The following is a 19,008-nucleotide window of genomic DNA, read 5'->3' on the forward strand; positions in this document are numbered from 1 at the left end:
GAATACGTCTTGATTCACAGTTCCCACCTCTCCAGCAGTCGGACAGTGAAATTCCTCCCTGTTACCAAACGCGGCCTAATCCAGATTTCTTCAAAGGTCAGATATGAGCCCCAAACTACTTGTCAACACACATGCCTCTTTAAATATTAGAGCAAATAGCCAAAGCATTCAGGTAGAAAAGGGCTTTTGAATGAAGATGTCAAAAATCCTGCTCTCCTGACTGAGATCAGCTGGGATAAGTAGCAAAGTTTTATTGTTTAACCAGCAGAGCCATAATATTTTATGCCAAATGTGGATATGGCTCATAAATTCTATTTAAGCTCTCCATGAGCTGAAGTTACAGGAATTTTCCACAACTATCCAGTGTCAGCATCCAAATAAAAGCTCTCAATGTGTGCCAATACTCTGCAGTGGTGAAATAATCTGGCTGTGGCGAGAGAATGGAAAAAGAGAGCTCGATATTCGATCCATCTATGAAAAATAGAATATCACTGCAGTCTCCAGCCACAAGTGTACACCAACACACAGTCCACACAAAACTATGAACGTCTAGTTGTGTATACATACGATTACAAACAGCAGTAAGAATCACATTATGTAACCATGTAATTTTTAACCACCCTTTGTATGAACTCATTCTCTAATTTTTCAGCATCTCTGTAGCTAATGTACTTTGCCAGTGCTTTCTTTGGCATAAAGGAAGCATTTTGTTCATACTAAACAAGCGGTATACATTGATAAAGTTAATCTCAAGGAATTCTAATGTATTTAAGTATTTCCCTCACTAGGTGCCTGGGAAGTAAAACAAACAAAAAAATAAATGGTCAACATGAGCAGTAACATATATTTTTGAAGAATGAGTCAGTTCCAGCTGGCTGCGGTTTTGGACCGAGCTGCGATTCAGCTTTCACTAGGAAAAGAGACAGTATCAGGAACGGTAACGCCAAAATCAACCTGCCCGCACCCATCTGCAAATGTCTGAACTAATATCTGACCCCAAATATGAACCTTAATGCATTTTTGCAGAGATTGAGCCCCTTCATTGTCTTGAAAAATCACCAACATGGTTAATTTAGTGACTATAAATGCCAGCATGTGAAAAGCTGTCTTCTCTTACTCTTTGTATTGCTATTCTACCCAATTAGAAGTTTTCTCTGCATTGTACCCCATGAGGAACTTGTTTACGTGCGACTTGCCTAAAGGTCAAAGAAATCTCTTTGCAGAGATGGCTTCGGGTAGAACAGCTGGAGGCCATGGAGAGCTACGTCCTCTGATAAAACCAACTGAGCTAAAAGCTTCTACGTCATTCATCTCACCTGCTCCAAAGGTAGCATTTGGAGCTACAGGGAACTCTTGAACTCCTGGTTTCTTGGCGTATGCTACTTTTTCTGAGTGAGGCTAATGAAGCCTGAGGGCTGTTGCAGCTTTGTTGAAACTAGCAGAGGGCAATGAAAGCACAGGGGAAGACGACATGGGTGCGGAGAAGGAAATTTTCACCAAGTCACACCCTCTATTTTTGGCTCTCATGTCAACAGGGAGGAAGACAAGTGTGAGACGTGAGAGCTGTTGGCTATCAGGCCACTTTTAAACTGGGATAAATCCATGTCATTCTTTGCAAAATAAATAGGGTCACGAGAGGCAAGGGAACGCCTGCCTGAGGAACGTTGAGTCCTCCAGACACAAGCTATCAGCACAGCGTTTAAATTGACTGTAGCTCTTACTTACAAGTATCTTTCTTTTTGGTTAATCATATATTTCTGTAGAAATAGGAGGATTCTATGTTCAGACTAGCATAGCAATTTCTTTCACTTCTTAGCAATTGCAGAAATGAGAGGTGAAAAAAATCCAGTAGCTCATCTCAAACGACTAAATGCCAATAAAGGATTACTACCTATCATATATTTTCTAATTCTTTCCTACCCCAAATGCCCGTAAGGATTGGGATTTAACTGTTTCTTTTAGAAGATTATTCTAATTGGACATACAGTGTTTTTCCTGATATTTGATTTAAGCTTTATTTCACCTCTTATGATGGTAAATCCTCAGTTCTGTGTGCAATCAAAAATAATTCCTATTTGTCACTGGCATTTGGGTAGTACTTGTTCCTGGAGGAAATAAACGCACCATCTACATCCATGCTGCTGTGGATGCTTGGCGAGGTACTCCCACAACAGCATTTATCCTCTCTGTATCACTCGCAATATTTGAAATGAACATAGTGTATAATAACCCAGCACATTTTCCTCTAAGGTATTGTCATGAATTGGCCACAAAATAATATTAGTTGCTGTCTGGCGGATACTTGCTCAAGTGATGGTCTAGAACACAAACTCCCTTCAATCATTTGAGCCATTCACAGCTGAATGGAAATATAAAGGTATCACGTACCTCGCATCTCTGCGTGAGGCTATAATCCCATTGAGAGATCCTGGCAGCAGCAAGGAACACTACAGTGTTTTGTTTATTTTCATGGTGGAATTACAAGCTTCCCTTATAGAGGTACCTGACTTCCAGTTCTTAGTTTAAAACTAATCTTATCCTCTGATTAGCATCCTATTTTCCACAGTCTTCTTTTCTTCAGCCCAGAATCCTATGTTCTCTATCTTGAAAACAATGATAGGGCTCTATTCATATTTTCTTAAAGCTTGTTACAGACTCCCAATTATTCCTTTCAGACATGACCTTCTTTTTTTTATTTATTTATTTTTATTATTTCTTTCTCTGTTTGTGTTTTCTTGTTTTTTCCCTGTGTTTCTCCTTCAGAAGAGAAAATTTCCACTCTCCGCGACTTGTAACGGTTGCAAGTGGGACTGGGTGAGCGTTCGTGGAATGAATGACAGAGGCAATATATTCATGAGATTCCTTGATACATTGCAAATTCCATTTGCAAAGAAGCAAAGTCGCTTATCCTAGCCCCCGCCCGTGTATCCTGCCCCCCTCCTGTGACGGGAGATAGCCCATCTCTGAGTTACAATGGGGCGAGAGCTGGGATTGACTGCAGACTGCTTTAATGCCACTCTTAATGACAACTTGTGAAGATTAGGAACTTGTCAGAATCAGATATCAGCAAAAGCTCCAGCTTGCTTTGTGAAGTCAGTCTGAATTAATTAATGGGTAGCTTTCCTTTGATATCGCTTTGATATTTGGCTGCAGCTGGATAAAAATCAACCACAAAGGAAGCTACATTTTGTTTACCACTGCTTAAGACTCTGTTTAGTTCAATGTGTTGTTTTGTTTTTTGGGTTTTTTTTTCTCTTTTGCAGTTTTTGCTTTTTAACTTCCCTGGCACAAGGCAATAGAGGTGGGCTTTTGCTAATAAGCAGTGTTATGGTGGCATGTTTTTCAGTGGCTGCTTCTCTCCACTCCTGGAGATGCTCAGGCTACATTCTGGGAGTGAAGCCACTACTGATTTCAGCAAAGCTGCGAGTGAATAGATAGACCATTCCAAAAGTAAGACAAACATTAGCCTTACCCACTCCAGCACTGCTTAAAAGTATTAACTACTTTAATGATATTTGCTCTCTTTTAGCAGGTTCTGATCACTTGCTCCATCCTGACAGCCTGAAATATAAGCTCTGCAACTAGGGGTCTTCCTTAACTTTTCAGGCTGCAACTCACATTTTAGTGTTTCTAAAGGTTTTGGATGTCCACCATGACAATCAGATGAATGTATCTGTACTCCAAAGAGGTGCTTGCACCCAAAGGAGTCCCTGACTATTTGTAGCAGCCCCAGTGACCCTGCTGGCAAGAGGAGAAACGATTGCTCTGCACACCACAGGGGAAGAGCAGACAAAGAAGTGGCTCTTCCAGCTAAAGCTGATGAAGATGATAATTTCTTCCAGAGCATGAGCAAAAAATCAATTATCTCTCTGGGTCTGGAAAGAATATTTTTAATTAGGCAGAATATAATTGCTCAAAGTCTATTATTAGAGCAAGAGGTTCAGTCAAACCACCCAGTTTCACCTCATTTTCCAGGATGTATTATGGGGTTTCTCATGACCACAGAGAAGACAGAACTTATGTTTTCTCTCTCATCATGTATGTTGTCATATACAACAGGATGGTGCATCGAAACATCATTACCCAATTGAGATAGCAGAAAGGTAGCTAGGGATGCCTCAGCTTCCCACACCACCATGGGAGTACTGATACTAAATGAGAACATTGCATCGCTTCAATAGCCACAGACCGCACAGCAGAGGTCTTTGAAAGAAGCAGCACAGCTCCCAGGGTTGAATACAATGGCAGAAAGATGCTGAACAAACAACATTTCTGTTATAAACATGTCACGAAGCCCAGGCTCAGATCCATAGGTGCCAAACACTGCTATCGAGGCAGGTAAATGTCATCCAGGGGCAACTCTAATGATGTTACTTCCTGACGCCTGCAACATTGTTTACGATTTGCCTTTCTAATTTCACTATCGTAGGAGTAGTCAGACAGCTAGGAAGGCTCCCTGTACTAGTTTTTCATTATGAAGACAGTTTTAATAGGTTGTGTCATGGTGCTAATGGGGCTGACTGGAGCACCTGTACTTTCTGTTCTGGATAACAGAAAACAGCTAACACCAGCAGGAGGATAAACAGCTGTTTAAGAGAGTGCCTGGGCTATTATACTTACCTTAGCATCCCACCTAAATCTTGGTGATGTTTGCAATACCCCAGAGTACCACAGTGATGACCTCTCAATTTTGTTCAGAGTTTTCCATTCTGAAGCATGCAGCAAAAGGTTCTCCAGTCAGTGATTTTTGGGTACCCAGCTTGAAAGTGATACCATGTGAACAGATCCTTCAGCCTTGCTGAATAAGATGTTTTAAGCTGCACATGAAATTCTGGAGGCATTTTGCAAAGCGATGACCTCAACTGTCTGGAGTTTTGGAAATCAGAGGTACAGCCCAGTGTCAGGCGCCAGAACAGTTTGGCCTTTTGAGGATAGGCTTCACATTAGGGAATTTTTCTGAGATTAAGCCACTATTAAGTGTTACTTAGTTTCCATCCTGATATTATTATACTGCAAAGCTGCACAAAAATTCCTGAACTACTCCAAACCAGCTATCTGAAAAAGCTAGCATGCACCTAACTGCATTTTCAGTGGGGCTAACATGTTCTTGCTTCTCAGCAGATCTGCTACACCAGGGCAAAGCAACAGTCTGATATGAAGGTCTGGGATCTGAAAAAGCTCACTGACGCCCACACCCCGTGCAGTTCTGCACTCTCCTGTCATACACAGAATCACAGAATGTCCTGAGTTGGAAGGGACCCACAAGGATCATGGAGTCCAACTCCTGTCCCTGCACAGGACAACCCACAGTTCACACCATGTGTCTGAGGGTGTTGTCCAGCCTCTTCTTGAACACTGTCAGGTTTGGGGCCGTGACACCTCCCTGGGGAGCCTGTTCCAGTGTCCAGCACCCTCTGGGTGAAGAACCTTTTCCTAATGTCCAACCTGAACCTCCCCTGGCACATCCTCCTGCCATTCCCTTGAGTTCTGTCATCGACAACCAGAGAGAAGAGCTCAGCGCCTGCCCCTCCTCCTCCCTTGTGATGAAGCTGTAGCCACCATGAAGTCTCCCTTCAGTCTCCTCTTCTCCATGCTGAACAAACCAAGTGACTTTAGCTGCTCCTAACACAGCTTCCCCTCCAAAGCCTTCACCAACTTTGTGGCCCTCTCTGGACACTGTCCAGTATCTTTATATCCTTTTTATACTGTAGCTCCCAGAACTGCACACAGTGCTCCAGGTGACATCCCCCAAGGGTTAGGCTGGGGTATCACCTCCCTGATAAGACAGATCAACGTTTAGCTTCCTTCTCCCAGTGTTTCAGGTCAATGGATCTTCCTGCACTTCGCTGTTCTTAATGAGTATGCTTCAAATGTTTGGAAGCTTGTTCAAATAATAAAAATACTTAGAGCATGGACTCATATCCTAATATCACAATTCTTGAGTCACTGCCCTCAGTACCAGGCAATCAAGTTCTTGTTTTCTCTTTATTCCATGATGGTTTAATATTTTCATACAGAGTGGAACAGGTTCAAGATGAGAAATGGTGACCTCCAATCTCAACTAAGTCCAGTGGTGAAGGTTCCATTGGGTCAATTCAAGTTAAATCCTTACAACAAACTAGCCGGAGAGGATATGAATTGCACTCTCCTGCATGACAGAAACCTCCCCTAATGCTCAGGCTGTATGGGAAGGTGAATTTGCGCCCCATCCCTCAATGAAAAAAGAGACAATATGATTAGGAATGGAATGTTTTGCTCAATTTAGAGAAGTTCTTTTCAGTTAGTCAATATTCCGCGCTCTCCCTGTGCCTGCACAATACCCATTATTCTGCCATTAAGCTGCAAGTTCAGCTACTTAACAGGGATTTCACTGGGCTCCTAAGTCACTTTTTACCATTTTATGAATTCAGGGCTGGTGATCCATCCTGTGTTTCATAGTAATGGTAGATGTAAACCCGACCTTTCTACTAAGGTACGTGAATTTAGTGCAAATATTGATTTTTCATTTAAGTGGCAAAGTCAGTGCAACCTTTATTGAGGGGCCGAGGTGGAAGTGCTGTATTTGGATAATAAAAAGTCACTTCTGAGCTGGACAAGATGTATCATTGTGGTTCTATTTGCATAGTGTTTTAAAGGAAGAACTGGGCCAGATTCACTTTCCTAACATCATTCAATGTCTTACAGCTCAGTTCCTAGGAATAGGCACTCCCTGGGACTTCTCCGCTTTCCCATCTGGTTATTTTCATCATTTAAACAGTTCTATATTTTTCAGATCCTTCATTAAACAGCATTTGGCCATGCTATATGGGTAATGAATTAGTTTAATTTGTCATCATAAATCAGTAACTCCAATCCCTTAACTAACTTAATTGCTCTTTGAATTCCCCTTCTGTTTGTCAAAATCTCTCAAAGTCACAGATATCTCATATTCATGCTATTATCCAAGTCATACTGGATGATTACCTTTTTATTACAGGTAATTTTTACATAATGTTCATATAGTACTGACAACTCATAAGACCTAAAGAAGAAAAGGGAACTGGATATTAAAACACTACTCTAGAAAGGACAGTGCCAGGATATTCATTAGAAATGAGACCATGATGTAAAGTGAAAATCCGAAACGTGTTTGTTTTTTTGCTTCTTGTTAGACAAACGGTATTTTACCAGAAAGTGAACATAGATTCATAGTAAGTCGTCATGGATTCCTGCATTTTGAAGCAGATTATTCTGAAGGTTAAATAACCTGCTAAATTGATTCAGCACAGTGCTGAGATTTCTCTCCCACGTTACAACCCCTTAAGCCCCATGTCGCGGATGGGCCATGGGGCTGCCTTGCCAGTACATGCCATAGCGACACCGTGACACGTAGCAAGACCAAGTGTGTTTTACACCCAACGTGAAACCTGAGCTGGTCTGCAGGGTGAGAGGAAGGCTCAAAGTAGACTTGGCTTCGTGACGATGATTGTCAGCCTGGCAGAACAAACCCCACTGTGAATGGGCACCAGAAGAGAATAATGATCTAAGTTCCTCTTTAAAAACCAGGTTTTCATACTCCACACTGCTAAACAGACCCTGAGGTTTCCTCACAGCCAGTGCGGAATACTTAGAGAAAAGTTCCCCCTACTACACTTCTGTTTCCTTGTCACGTAAACAGCATTTAATACAAGCAGCAGTGATTCTTCTAATATAAAAACTGAAAAATCTTTCCCTTGACAACATTTGGCAAAAAGGAAGCCATTAATATTTTACAAGACAGTTACATCCTACAAACTCCACCTTGCTGTTTAAATTTTAAGAGCTTTCTCAGAACTGTATTTCTCCATTGTTAAACCCTTAATTAGATCGATTCATACAGCTAATGTCCTAATTTCATGCCAAAACTTTAATACAAAGGGTTTGCTGCTACTTGTAATACATATATCCCACTTGAAATAAGAACCATGTAAACCATTAGGCTGTTGAACGCACAGGAGCGCTGAGACCTAAATCACTGTGGGCTGTTACTTGCTTCTGCAATAACCTTAACTATGAGGATATATGCAAAAATATACATATAGGCTACAGATAATCATGGCCATGTCAGATGAATCAGAATCATTTTGGTTGGAAAAGACCTTTAAGATTGAGTTCAACTGTAAACCTAACACTGACACATCTGACACTAAACCAACCTAAATCTAACTTCAAATACAGAACAAAGACTCCAAAGAGTTTCAGGTGCAGATTTTACAAATGGATTCCCATTGATTCCTGACTTCAAATAGCTTCTGCATGAGATTAAAGGTGTATTTATTCAGCAACTGAACTCCAAGAATCAGACCAACAAATAATGCTCTTGTGTTACCTGTCTGCACTTAGCTCTTGATGGGAAATCCTACCACATTCACCAGTTAGCAAAACAGAGCACATTCTCATTTTAAACCAATGCACTTTAGAACTAAAACAAACACAAAATGCCAGTGCCACAAAGGCAGCTAAAGCAGTCTCTGCATTCAGCTCTTAGAGGCTTGCTCTCTGTACAGAAGCCAATTTTCATTACGCGGCGAATTAGAGCTCAGGGCAGGGACTAAGATTATCACATCTAATGTAAGGTACAGAACAAATTTAGATGAGAGGAATTTATTGGATTTTTGTTTATTTTGTATATTGTGTTTCAGGAATAGAAGTTAAACACCTCTAACAAAAACATGAGATTCTTAATGAAGATGAGACTACTTAAGGCCTCGGCTCTACATCTGATCCCAAAGAAACCCATTTCTAAGATCATTATTACATTCAAATTGAGTTTTTCCCATTTCTCCCTTCTGCCCTTTAAAACAAAATCCAGATTGACATTCCAAAAAACCCTGACTGTAAGCTCGATAATACAAACTGCATCCCTATGAGCCAGGATACGAGCTATGAGCTTGATATATTTTAAAAGACGCATCTGGAAATTAATATTGTTCATTTACAAGACACAAGAGCTATTCATGATGCCAGTGCAAAGTAAACAGAACTGCCCCTATTTCATTGATATGTATCGTATATATATCAATATGCCCGTATTTCTCAAACACTGTGTATCTTCTCTGCCTAATAGCAATCCTACCATAACAAGTTGATATCTAAATACATTTTGGAGGAAAGATAAAAGCTCCATTATATGACAAGGAATATTATGACTAACAGAGAGATTATACTAATCATGAGTAAAAAGATGTTTGATCCTACTTACGCTGAAAGTTTTTAAAAATTAAAAAGAAATCTTTTAAATTAATTTTATCCTCAGGAAAATGATTAAAACCAGAAAAGCCTTGAGATGTCAGCTGGTGACATGTTTTTCTTCTTTATCTTTCTTTTTGTTGTTGTTGCTGTGAAAAAAAATCTGAGAGAATACAGCAAAGTGCATCATTAACTTCTTATTAATTTTATAATACAAAGGCAATTCAGTTAAAATAGTGGTGCTGCAACTTTAAATTACAGAACTAGCTTGGTATTTAATGAGAGATTTAGCACAGCAGGGTTTCTGTTAAATTAAGTTGTGCCTTCACATCACAGTGGGAAAACAGGTGTATATTGGTTTAGAATTATGGAAATGTTGACTAATTCCAAGGCTTGTAATCAAACAGCAAGGCACCCTGCAACATTTTATTCCAAGATTCTGCATTAATCATTTATGTCTGGTCTTATTTTCTTTATGTCCACTAAAAGGGTGCAGCTCAAAGGAAGTAGATAAATGTTTGTGTTCTCATGTCTCTGTTAAGGATGAGGTCCACGCAAGAAGTAGATATCGAAACAGAGTGCTGCAGGCTTTGCTCAAACACCTACCTAAATTAAACTGAATGTGCAGTCTTGAAAGCGGGATGAATTTCACACTGAAAAGCCCACTTTATTTGGCTTTGTGAGCACTGACCTAAAACCTCCTTATGGAGCCACGTGGAGCAAGTCTGCATTCAATAAATAGAGAGACTAAGCCCAAAACTAATCTGGACTCTATCATTTAATGCACATGGAGGTATTCCTCTCCATGCTTCCGCAGCAGGATGGGTTATACCTGTGCGCAGGTAAAACGCAGGTGAGTGGCTACCACCACAGCATCCCTGCCGGCCCCTGGTCCTGCATCTGCCATCATTCCTTATCTTACGTCAATAAATCACCTGCCTTTGCCTTGGATTTTCTTCCTGGGCTATTTAAGGATGCCTCTTATCTAACACATGGTGGTATTACAGTAAAAGTGGAAGGCCCTGATTGTTCTCTTTCCAAGAGACACCTTATTACTGAACCTCCTACATACCATATCTTATTTACTGGAAGCAAGCTGACACTTTGATGCCCAAATGAACCTGATCCAAATTCATCCCCTGTTGTAACTCTGCCAGAAGATTGCTTCCGTTTGCTCTGAAAGAGGCTGTTTTGCACATGGACCCATCCACTACTGATTCCTGCTCGTTCGGTGGAAGCTGCTTAGTGGGCCAGAGCTGACAACATGGAAATTGCTAAAATTCAAATAAGGAGGATCCTGCTAATGTGAAATGTCTTAAGTATGTGTGCACAACTTTAAAGTGTGCTTAAATGAAGTTATTTTGGGAATACACAGATGCAGCATAACAGTCTCACCATATATGCTGAATGTCAGCACACAGCATGTGCAAAATATAGAATTCATTATCTAATATATGCTGAATGGTTCTCAGAGTAACGGATCTGTATTCGAGATGTTTCTCTTTATTAGAAGTGTCCCTTTAAGAAGTAGGTATAACAAAATATCTCAAAGTAAAATCTGGCAGCATCGGGAATATTTTTAAAGCCCAGGTCCTAGAGTCATGGGAATGTAATTTTCACATTTTCTTAAAAGAAAAGTTTGTAACCTCGCCGTCAAGACAGAAAAACACAGCTTGAAAAGACAAGTTTTAAATGACAAAGAGCTAGAGATGACATTAGAAAAAAATATATTTTTGAGTTTTATCAAAAAAAAAATCAAAAGGTATAGTGATCTCTTTAACTGCTGCATGTTCGTTATCTGTACAAAAGCAGAGGAGAAAACGATGGCCTGCTCCACTAAGATGCAACACAGAGCTCACCCAGCTTTGCCACCTGTACATGGGGAGGTCAGGGAAGGAGTTTGACCCTCTGAGTCACCCACAGGGATAACTAAGATCTCTCAAAACACAGCAGCCACCTCCTGGGGCTTGGGGAAGAACAGAGGAAGAAACAAAAGGACCCTCTCTGCTTCTAGTGGGAGCGATGCTTAGATCTCATCTCAGAGCTCCACACCCTACCTGGACCCAGGGATGCTGGCTGGGCAGGGTGCTGCTCCAGCAGCTGGGGACCCACCTCCACTGGAGTGTCCATCCTACCCAGGCACTCCGCACAACCGCTTGACTCAAAGCATGGTGGAGAGCAACTACGCAATGAGTTGGGTTAAATGCAACGTTAGGTGATTTGGGTTAGGGGGTATTCAACATCCAAGGCCTCAGCGCTTTCTGGCAGTGGGGATGGGAAGTGACGACTGGGGTTGCAGAGCCAGAGGATTCTGAATTTCAGCCTGAGTTCCAAAAGGATCTCAAAGGGAATTGTCCCTCAGAGCCTTCTTTTCTCTCTGAGGGTGGTACATCCATCCTCTACACCCTCAAAAGCCAAGCCTGCCACGGGGAGGCTTGTAAGGTCTTGACACTTCCAAGGGCCAGTTGCTGGAAAACATCACTTGACTCTGAAGTGTCACAATTTTTCTTCTATTTTCTTGTAGCTGGTTTGCCTCTGAAGATTTCCTACCACCTCTTCCTGCATTTTCACTTGCAAATGACAGAGGGTTCCCATTTTACCTCGATGAATTAGCAGGACTATCCAACATATTTCTCTACATTGGTCATTTCTGTGACAGATGAGGTGGCTTTCCTAACAGGAGTTGCATAAAGTGAGCTGGCCAGATGTGAATTTTTCAAACACAGTGTCCAATTTCACATACAGCATGCAGGAACTACAGAATATTGGCCATATAACTGTCAGTCCAGTTAATGTTCTATTTATTTATACAGTGTTGTATACATTTATTTATTTTTGTGTCTGCAACCATACACTGAAACCACGTACTTGAACATTTTCCCTACATCTTCCCCACCCTTTATATGTTTCCTTTACAATCCCCAAAGTCTTTGGCTGCACCCAGCAGACAAAAAATTAAACATTCAAACAAGAATTCAGAGTTAAATCATGCAATTACCAGTGACATACTTCTCTTTAGCCCTATAACTTAAATCTGAACTACTGTAGGATAACACAGGTTACAGTTTGCTCAACACAACCACAACTGTTTCAACCACCGGTGTGAGGTTATCAGTGAGAATACATTGCTGAGGAGAGGTGGTGGCAGGGAACAGGGTGACACTTTGCAAGCAGCTACGTGGTACCGCACTCTACGGTACCCTGATCTGCAGCCACCACGCCAATGCAGTCAGGTTGTGTAGAAACCATGGGGATAAAGGCTGCGTGTAACAAAGTTGGCTGCATTTTGTCTTTTCCTCTTCTCTCCCTTTTCAAACTAGAAGCCCCAGTGTTGCAGTGCTTTTCTGCCATATGTTTTTTCCCTCTCCCTCCCTGCTAAACTAAAAAAAAATAAAAAATGAATCTACCTTGCATTTCAGCAAATGCCTCTAGTCAGCAGGAATCAGCACTGTTTCCAGCCTAGGGATTTTCTACGGAACAGCAACTCCCCTTTGAGATGATGCCATTGCTACAGGACTGGCACCGTTATAGGACAGACCATCAGGTTAGCCACCCTCCCTTGAAGAGCCCAAGGTCATTTGGGGCACCAAACAGCATCTTGAGCAAAAGGTCTATTTTTCTGGTGATAAAATAATTAGGATCAAGAAATAAATGTACTCACCCCAGGTAAAGTTTTAATATTGTGCAGTGCATTCTGTGCCTCAAGAGCAGCTTTTCTTGTATAAAATGTTACGAAACAACAACCTATAGAGAGAAATGAAAAGCTTTCAGAAATTAGTGAGTATGATTTGTGAGAGTACAATAGGGAGAGAGAAAAAACAGTGGTTGAACAACACATTATGAAAGCTGGAAATGTGAATTATCATGAGGCTGCCTGAATGACATGAATAAAAGAAAGCTTGTATGGTTTAAAATAAAAAGTCACCCCCTGTGCATTGCACCTACATTGTTAGTGAACTGTAATCACTTAGAAATTAAGTTAACCAAAATCCAATTGGCTTTGTACGGTACAAATAAGGTTATATTTTTCAGAAGGCTCCCCATTATACTTTGAATATAAGCAATGTGGCAACCTCAAGCAGCAGGAACCCATTGTTGGATCCCAGGCAGAAAACCAGGTGAAAGCAGGACCTTATTTAAAGTACCTTATATGTAAGAACTAAGGTTTGCTCCTGACCATTTGAAACCTGGTAGGATGGGAGGTAGGACACTCGTCTCAGTTGCAAAAAGGAAGATAAGCTACAGGACAATTCACCGCTGGTGGGATAGGGGAGGTTCCTGATGGTGGGCAGCACTAAGTGAGGCTGCACCCATCTAACCTTTAGTAAACCAGATGGTTTTAGTTGCCTTAATCCCTTGCTTATCCCTTTGGCAGCACGGTCCAACTACATGGTATGTGGGATCAAACACAAGTTGCTACCACTTTCTCCATTGCAAACATGCAAATGAACTCTTTCTGCAGCACAGGCAACCCAAGCAGCTCCACACATGCCCCAGGGTGAAGTCAGGGCTCACAGGTGGATCCTCAGGGTACAGATATAACACGGCAGGTGTGGGACAATGAAACACGGATCAAGATTTGACTTGCTGCAGTCTGTAATGTTCCACAGTAAGGAAGTTTGCTTGCATGGATGCAAGGGGCACATGCGGAGAGCTTTCTGCAGGAGGACCTTGCATCCACATTGCAGGTGGGATGCTCAACACAATATCCCAGCTTGTGACTTCAACTTTACTTCCAGCAGGAGGGAAACCACTCTAAAAGCATCACTCATGCACTTACGTGCATAACACAAGATTACAGGTACAGACACAAGGAAAATCCACACTTAAATAGCTCCCACCTAGCACAGTAAACTGATGATGTAGGCACACCCTTGGAACATAATCTGTTGCTACTCTGTCCATAGGGGAAATCGGGTGGGGCTGGATGCAGCCCTTGTCCTGTGGACATGGGCAGCCCCTGCTTTGGAGCCATGTCACAGGAAGAAGAGATCCCAAAACTATGGGGCTCCTTGGCTGCAAACTGAGCACACAGTGACCCAGCTGCTACATGGAGAGGCAAAACATGTTGGGTAAGGCTGGTCAGGAGGCAGAAGTGGCTACTGAAGCAGAAACTTTATATCAAACAAGATGATGCAGATTTCACTGATGAGCTAGAAAACAATCCTATTTTGTTAATCATAAGCGGAGATTTTTGGCAACTCCAGAGAAATGTCAAAACGAAACAGTAAGTAGAAGAAACCCTGTCTCTCGAGCCTCATTGATCCCTTAGAACGTGACACTTCAGGCAGTGAGGAAAGATTTTGCTTGCACCAGATCCCTAACGTTGACCAAGGTGAAACATCACGTCCCTCCTGACATGTCCACTTTTGTTCGACCTTGCAGCATCCCCATAACAGCAAAGGAGACCTAGGGGAGAGTGTGCACAGGAGAACACAGACAGCAAACTTTTTAAGTACCCATGTGAAGGTGGCCCACACCGAACCTTGGAAGGAAGGGCTGAACCATCGCTTGGCTCAGGTTGTGCATTGCACTGCAAACCCTCCCTCTGGTTTTGCAGCCAGACCAGCGACAACCATCACCTTTACAGCAAGCAAAAGTAATCCTGTATTCCCAGCTGGAATACAACGAGTCTATCCCTAATGCAGAAAAGCACTTGCAGGAAATACAATATACGAGCAGGCAGGTAATGCAGATGTAACACAGCTGAGAGAAACATTTTTCATGCTGCCAACAGGTTCCTTAAAATGTCACAGATTACAATAGAGACAGTTCAGTAATTATTTCAGTGAACCAAACATTGTTCGGCATGGGGGGGTATTACAGACAGCCACAGCCTATTAAGGTTTGTGCTTCCTTTGAGTGTTTCTAATTTCACTTTCACCAGTTTTCATTTCACTGGCAAATTCTGAAAATTCAAATTATTTTACTCCAGAAATAAAATGGGAAACAATTCCAAGTTTGTAACATTTATTGGCGTGACTTTGAGAAAACATTGCAACATTTCTCTGTCCTGCCCGCCACCTCCAAAGTCTATCATCTATTGTTTCTTCATTTGGTCTATTAGCTTTTTAATGTAAACCTTTTTAATCAGGAGAGAGGATTCAGAGGGGAAAATATCAAGCAGTAGTCACAACTTTGCAACTGCCATGTCCTTTAACCACGGGTCTGAAGAGTTTCATTTTAGATTTCAGCTCTGTGGGGTTTTTTTCTCCGATAAGGAGAAGATTCAAATCTATTGGTTTATCATTCTTGGCACTACTTGAAAGAACTGCACTTGAAAGATGAATATGCTGTGAAATACCCTTTAACTAGTCATTTTTGGGAAGTAATAGTGCAGGAGAGAAAAATGTCTCTGTGAATGACGACTGGGAGAAAACAGTAGCTTAATGAGAAACGTGCAGATGTTCAGTCAGGTCATCAGACCCTGACGAAAATGGAGCCTTCTAAGCTCACAGACTGACACATCTGAAAATGCACATAGACAAAATCTTTCTCTGGACTCATTTTGCTCATATCTTCTTTAAGAAACCCCGCGAAACAAGTGATGGTTTGCTTTGGTTTGAAGAGATCATGGGCACCAGTTGTGGACACCTGATTTTGAAGTTATCTGCTAAAGAGGTCAGGGCTGGACTAAGGAAAGAAAATATGAAAACACGGAAGAACAGAAAAGCCACAACTGCACATGGTGCATACATCAGTGTAACAACCCTTTGGCTCAGTATGACATCCCATAGGAGAAAGTACCAAATTCAGCCCTTTGTGTAGAAATATTGCAAGGGAAGAAGCCTAATCTGCACTTTAGGACTGGTAGACGCCCCTTGTTGAAAGACAACAAGGAAACAACTTTTCTTCCCCCTTTTTTCCCTAACAAAAGATAATCTTGCCAAAGACAAATCAGTGATACCACTGGAAAAGAAAAAGTACATTTCTACTAAGCGAGAAGAGGAAGAGAAAGAGAAAGAGAAAGAGAAAGAGAAAGAGAAAGAGAAAGAGAAAGAGAAAGAGAAAGAGATGGAAAGGAAAGGAAAGGAAAGGAAAGGAAAGGAAAGGAAAGGAAAGGAAAGGAAAGGAAAGGAAAGGAAAGGAAAGGAAAGGAAAGGAAAGGAAAGGAAAGGAAAGGAAAGGAAAGGAAAGGAAAGGAAAGGAAAGGAGAAAAATGAAGAGAAGAAGAGAGAAGAGAAGGGAAGAGAAGAGAGAGAAGAGGAGAGAAGAGTAGAGAAGAGGAGAGGAGAGGAGTAGGAGAGGAGAGGAGAGGAGAGGAGAGGAGAGGAGAGGAGAGGAGAGAAGAGAAGAGAAGAGAAGAGAAGAGAAGAGAAGAGAAGAGAAGAGAAGAGAAGAGAAGAGAAGAGAAGAGAAGAGAGGAAAGAGAAAAGGAGGAGGAAAGCATGCTCTCCCCAGCACATATAATCTTGGCCTCATCATCAACAAACTTGACAGCAGCTTGAACCAAAACTAAACTTTTCTGACATCCAAATAACTCAAAGCCTGACAGTGATAACCTTCTCCCCTCCTCGTCAGGACAACTTAAAAGGTGAATTGGTTTGTGGACATGGTTCTGTCAATCCTCAATAGCCTGAAACACAGCCCGGTTTAACTCCATGTGGGTTAGTATCTTCTCAACCAAAGGAAAAGGAATTTGTGCTGCCAGTCAGCGCCTCCAAAGCAGCAAATCTCCTGTGTTTTGGTACACTGGCTGTGCTCTATTTGGAACTGTATTTACTACAGCGTAAGACATTTCTTCTTTGTACCTAGAAAAAATTCTGAATGAATCATGCGGATCCCTCCAGTCCCTTAAGGACATCGGCAACAACTTCGTGGCGATCCTGCCAGATGCTTGAACAGACTGAATAAAACCTGCCACCCCACGCTGCACTGTGTCTGATAGCAACAAATGGGATGCCTGAGAAACAAAGGCAGAAACCAGCCCTGCTTCTCAAAGCATCTGACAAGAAAATGCTGCAGTGTGTAAACTACAATGCTCAACTTCAACACCTCATTAAAAAAGGGAAAAGATCTTTTATTTCACCTTGTTTTCTCTCTCTCTTTTCTTTTCTTATTTTTTTTTTCTTCCCCTTTTTCTTTTGTCAAAGGAAATTTAGTGCTAGAAAAAGACCCCAAGGTCCCAGCCATTGGGAGAGAGTTGACACATTCAATTCTCCATGACACATTCAATTCACAAGCCCCTGCTCAGGCTGCCAAAGGTACCAATTAGCACCAGTGGTGGAGATTTTATTTATTTAATTTCCACAGAAACCTGTTTAGCAAGACACCGACAGGGGCAAACAGCCTTGTGTATGGCTAGAAACAGCTTTACTTGAGTCACTGTCAAAGATGGCAGCAGGATTACACGGGGATCATGCAGCCACGGATTCACTAAAGCAATCATTTAGAAGTTAGGGATTGGGAAAAAAAAGAGCAAATTATGACGACTCTCACACCACTGCACCCATGAACTTCTGCGGACAGCAAACCTGAATTTCTGGGGGACATTTGTGTGCATTATGGAATTACAACAATTCGCAGACTTTTCACTATTAAACGTCAAAAAATGTCGCCATCCTTCTTGCGGGCAAGAGGATTTTTTCAAAGAGCTGTTAGTGACCTCCTGCAACGGGACTTCTCCTCCCGTGCGACTTCTGCTCTACAACCCAAATCAGCCACCTGTGAAACCCTCACCCCCATCCGCCCAGCAGAGCAGACGTGGCTTTGTTAGGCTGTGAGATACAGCCGCACGACATCGCTAGGAGCTCCGCCGTGTCATTATTTTTATCACTATTTCCCAATTCAAGCACAGACTAATTACTCCGTGAGAGCTGTTTACATTCCTAATTTCGAACAACTAACAAAAGGAAGCTCTCCTCCTCTCAGAGATGTGGCTTACACGGTCCTCGCTGGCATTTAACGGCGCTGGGATCTGTGTAAGAGGCTTAATCTCTCAGGCAGGATTTCATGCTTGAATGAATACGGCAACCTCCATCTTGCTTCGGGTGTGAAAACGTCTCTTACAGCTCCCTAAACTGAATATACGGTTCTTAGGTTAAAGCTACCAGGAATTACACGTGTGCATTAATCTGAGAAAACAGCCCTTGGACGTGGACAGGAATTAAAACGCATTATTCTACAAGGTGATCTGAGGTTTTGATTTACTTGAAGGAATGTGCTGCAGTTTCCCAGGCCTGAAAATTTAACTTTCGGGAATTAAAAGAGAAAAGATACATGAGAAAAAAAAAAAGTCGTATTCTTTGGTCTGATTTATGAGCTTCTATAGTTTTCAACTGTCAAAATTTGTCAGTTTGGATCTCTATTGCGTTGTGCATATTATCACCTGCTGCCAGTATCTGAACCCTAACCATAGGGTATAGAAATACAAGAGCTTATCAGCGCTCCTGCAAAGCCTGCAACAACTTAAAAGTATGAAATTTGCTTTACCTTCTAGACTAATAAAATAAACACTTCAAAACAGCTATAATGATTATCTGATGATTGAACTCTGTATTCTTTTAGCAAGTAATGGAATCCTGGCAGACAAATTCAATTCAAAATACATTTACATTCAGGACATCAACAAAGTCATCATGTTGTGAATTGAAAATTCCTTTAAAGGCTGCGTTTGAATTCTAAGGGGCTGACAGATCAAGGGACTGAAGGCCCTGGAAGGCTAAATGAGTGAAGTCCCGCTATGTTTCTTTCTTTCTGTGAATGAAGCTCACTTTTGTGTGTGCATTTGCAAGCAGAACAGGTGCTGGCTTCATACAAGCTTGGAATCTCAATGGGGAAAGTAGCTTCTTGTCAATGCAG

The 19,008-nt window shown here is 41.7% G+C and overlaps 1 protein-coding gene across 14 annotated transcripts in view; it reads right to left on the reverse strand.

Moving 5' to 3' along the window:
- CELF2 (CUGBP Elav-like family member 2) overlaps positions 1–19,008 on the reverse strand; it is a 558,210-nt gene that overhangs the window by 88,182 nt on the left and 451,020 nt on the right. For all 14 annotated transcript variants that reach the window (XM_071803529.1, XM_071803523.1, XM_071803521.1 and 11 more), the window contains one exon: positions 12,869–12,951. In XM_071803529.1, the coding sequence (XP_071659630.1) occupies positions 12,869–12,951 (83 nt within the window). The remainder of the gene's footprint in view (positions 1–12,868; positions 12,952–19,008) is intronic.

Source organism: Patagioenas fasciata, chromosome 1 (assembly GCF_037038585.1).
Source record: "Patagioenas fasciata isolate bPatFas1 chromosome 1, bPatFas1.hap1, whole genome shotgun sequence".
Lineage (NCBI taxonomy): Eukaryota > Metazoa > Chordata > Aves > Columbiformes > Columbidae > Patagioenas > Patagioenas fasciata.